The 2,401-nt window shown below is 43.5% G+C and overlaps 1 protein-coding gene across 1 annotated transcript in view; it reads left to right on the top strand.

Annotated features, from left to right (window-relative positions):
- LOC101863230 (WD repeat-containing protein 17) overlaps nucleotides 1-2,120 on the top strand; it is a gene marked incomplete at its 5' end in the record, with an annotated part of 40,430 nt that extends 38,310 nt beyond the window's left edge. The window contains 1 exon segment of the mRNA XM_013090518.1: nucleotides 890-2,120. Coding sequence (XP_012945972.1) covers nucleotides 890-1,009 — 120 coding nt within the window.
- Nucleotides 2,121-2,401: the final 281 nt, after the last annotated feature.

Here is a 2,401-nt window from a genome sequence, read left to right as displayed (position 1 = left end):
TATATATATACGCACACACACACACACAGACACACACATGCACAGACACACATGCACACACACCCACACACATATGGCTTTGCATCAACACACACATTCATAATATGTACAACGGGTTCATCCTCAAATTTGTCAACATACACACACACATACACTCATACTCATACATACACACACACATACACTCATACTCATACATACATACACACACACACACACACACACACACACACACACACACTGTTACACAGACACACACACACACATGTGGCTTTACATCAACACACACATTCATAATAATATGTACTTCCACACATTCGTCAACATACACACACACACACACTCACACACACTCACACACTGTTACACAGACACACACACACATGTGGCTTTACATCACCACACACATTCATAATAATATGTACTTCCACACATTCATCAACATACACACACACACACACACACACACACACACACACACACACACACTCACACACTGTTACACAGACACACACACACATGTGGCTTTACATCACCACACACATTCATAATAATATGTACTTCCACACATTCATCAACATACACACACACACACACACACACACACACACACACACACACACACTCACACACTGTTACACAGACACACACACACATGTGGCTTTACATCACCACACACATTCATAATAATATGTACTTCCACACATTGGTCAACATACACACACACACACACACACACACACACACACACACACACACACACACACATACAAACACACACACACACATACAAACACACACACACACATGCACACTCACAAAACACACAGAAGATACACAATACACACACACACATATCATCATTTATGTTCACCTGTTCCCCCCACAGGGCCAGCCTTACTTCCTGGAGGACGGCCGGTCGTGTGTGTCGCTGAACGAGGCTCTGATGTGGGCCAAGGTCAACCCATTCTCCCCTCTGGCATCGGGCGTCAGGATAAACCCCTTCTAGACATTCTCCACACCTCAGTGGATGTAGTTACGTCAATGATTGTCAAAAGGCCAGTGACTGTAGATGCATCTATGATAGTCAAAACGCCAGGGATTGTAGATGTGTCAGTCGTTGTCCAATGCCAATGATTGTAGATGTGTCAGTCATTGTCCAATGCCAATGATTGTAGATGTGTCAGTCGTTGTCCAATGCCAATGATTGTAGATGTGTCAGTGGTTGTCCAATGCCAATGATTGTAGATGTGTCAATGATTGGTTTGTGTTGTCATCATAAAGGCTTTTATCTCCTGGAAAGCTGCACCCAGCGACCTGTGGTCAGAGCCACTGTGCCGGTGATATATTAACGGTGGCTCGGGCGCATTCCTTTACGCCGAATTTGACGTCACATTAGTTTTCGGCAATTGTCGAAAACAAGTCTCTTTTGATGGGAGTTCATTCATTAAAAGAAGAACTATCAAAATAGGTTCACTTGTTTTGATTGAGTTACCAAATTGGTGATATCAATTTTACTTTTAGTTTTTGAACCAAAATAGGGCCTAGGCATAGTGGGTTTACCCCCCCCCCCCCCCCCCTCGTAGATAAAGAGTTTACTCATATCTCCGGTAAGCTGCTTCTAGCGGCCTGTGGTCAGAGCCACTGTGCTGGTGATTTGCTGTCACAAGCTCTGTCAAATTCCTTTATAACGACAAGGATATTATATTGACTTTCGGCAATCGTTGAAAATATGTGTCTCTTACCGAATTCTTTCGCTAGATGAAGAACTATTAAAGTAGTTACATATGTTCTGATTTTATGTCCAGTTTAGTGACTTGTATGTTGGTGTCGGGTTTTGCACTAAAGGAGGACTCCGTGTTGTGGGAAAACCTTTCGGAGATTAAGAGTTTAGCAGATGTGCCAACGATTGTAGACAATCCAACATTAGCAGATGTACGATCAATTATAGATGCTTGTGTGCCAATGTTTTGTTCTTTTTGTCATCGGAGCCTTCGCCTCTGTGTACCAATCTCTGGTTCTTGTTGCTTCAGAAGGGCCTGTGGTATCAGTATTTTTTTATTTACATTTGGCATTACCGCAGAATGAGGAGAAAGACAGAAGGTGCAATAATAATTATCTCTCCCTCTCTCTCTCTCTCTCTCTCTCTCCCTCTCTCTCTCTCTCTCTCTCTCCCTCCGCCTCTTGGCATTCTGCCTGCCTGAATTGTTTTTGGGTCTTAAAAAGCCAGGTTTCTAGGGCCTGGACCAATCTCCTGTAGGTCTCCCCGTTCCTCGCGTCCCCCTCATCATTGCCTCCGAAATAGGCTCGAGTTTTGGGAGTGACAAAAGAACTCTCCACATACCCAAAGATCTGTCTCCAACGTATAATTTTTCTCTGGGGGGAATACTGTCATCTTTTC

Source organism: Aplysia californica, unplaced genomic scaffold (genome assembly GCF_000002075.1).
Source record: "Aplysia californica isolate F4 #8 unplaced genomic scaffold, AplCal3.0 scaffold01315, whole genome shotgun sequence".
In the NCBI taxonomy this organism is placed as follows: Eukaryota; Metazoa; Mollusca; class Gastropoda; order Aplysiida; family Aplysiidae; genus Aplysia; species Aplysia californica.
The sequence above is the reverse complement of the archived record's forward strand: the minus strand, read 5'-3'. Positions and strand labels throughout refer to the sequence as shown.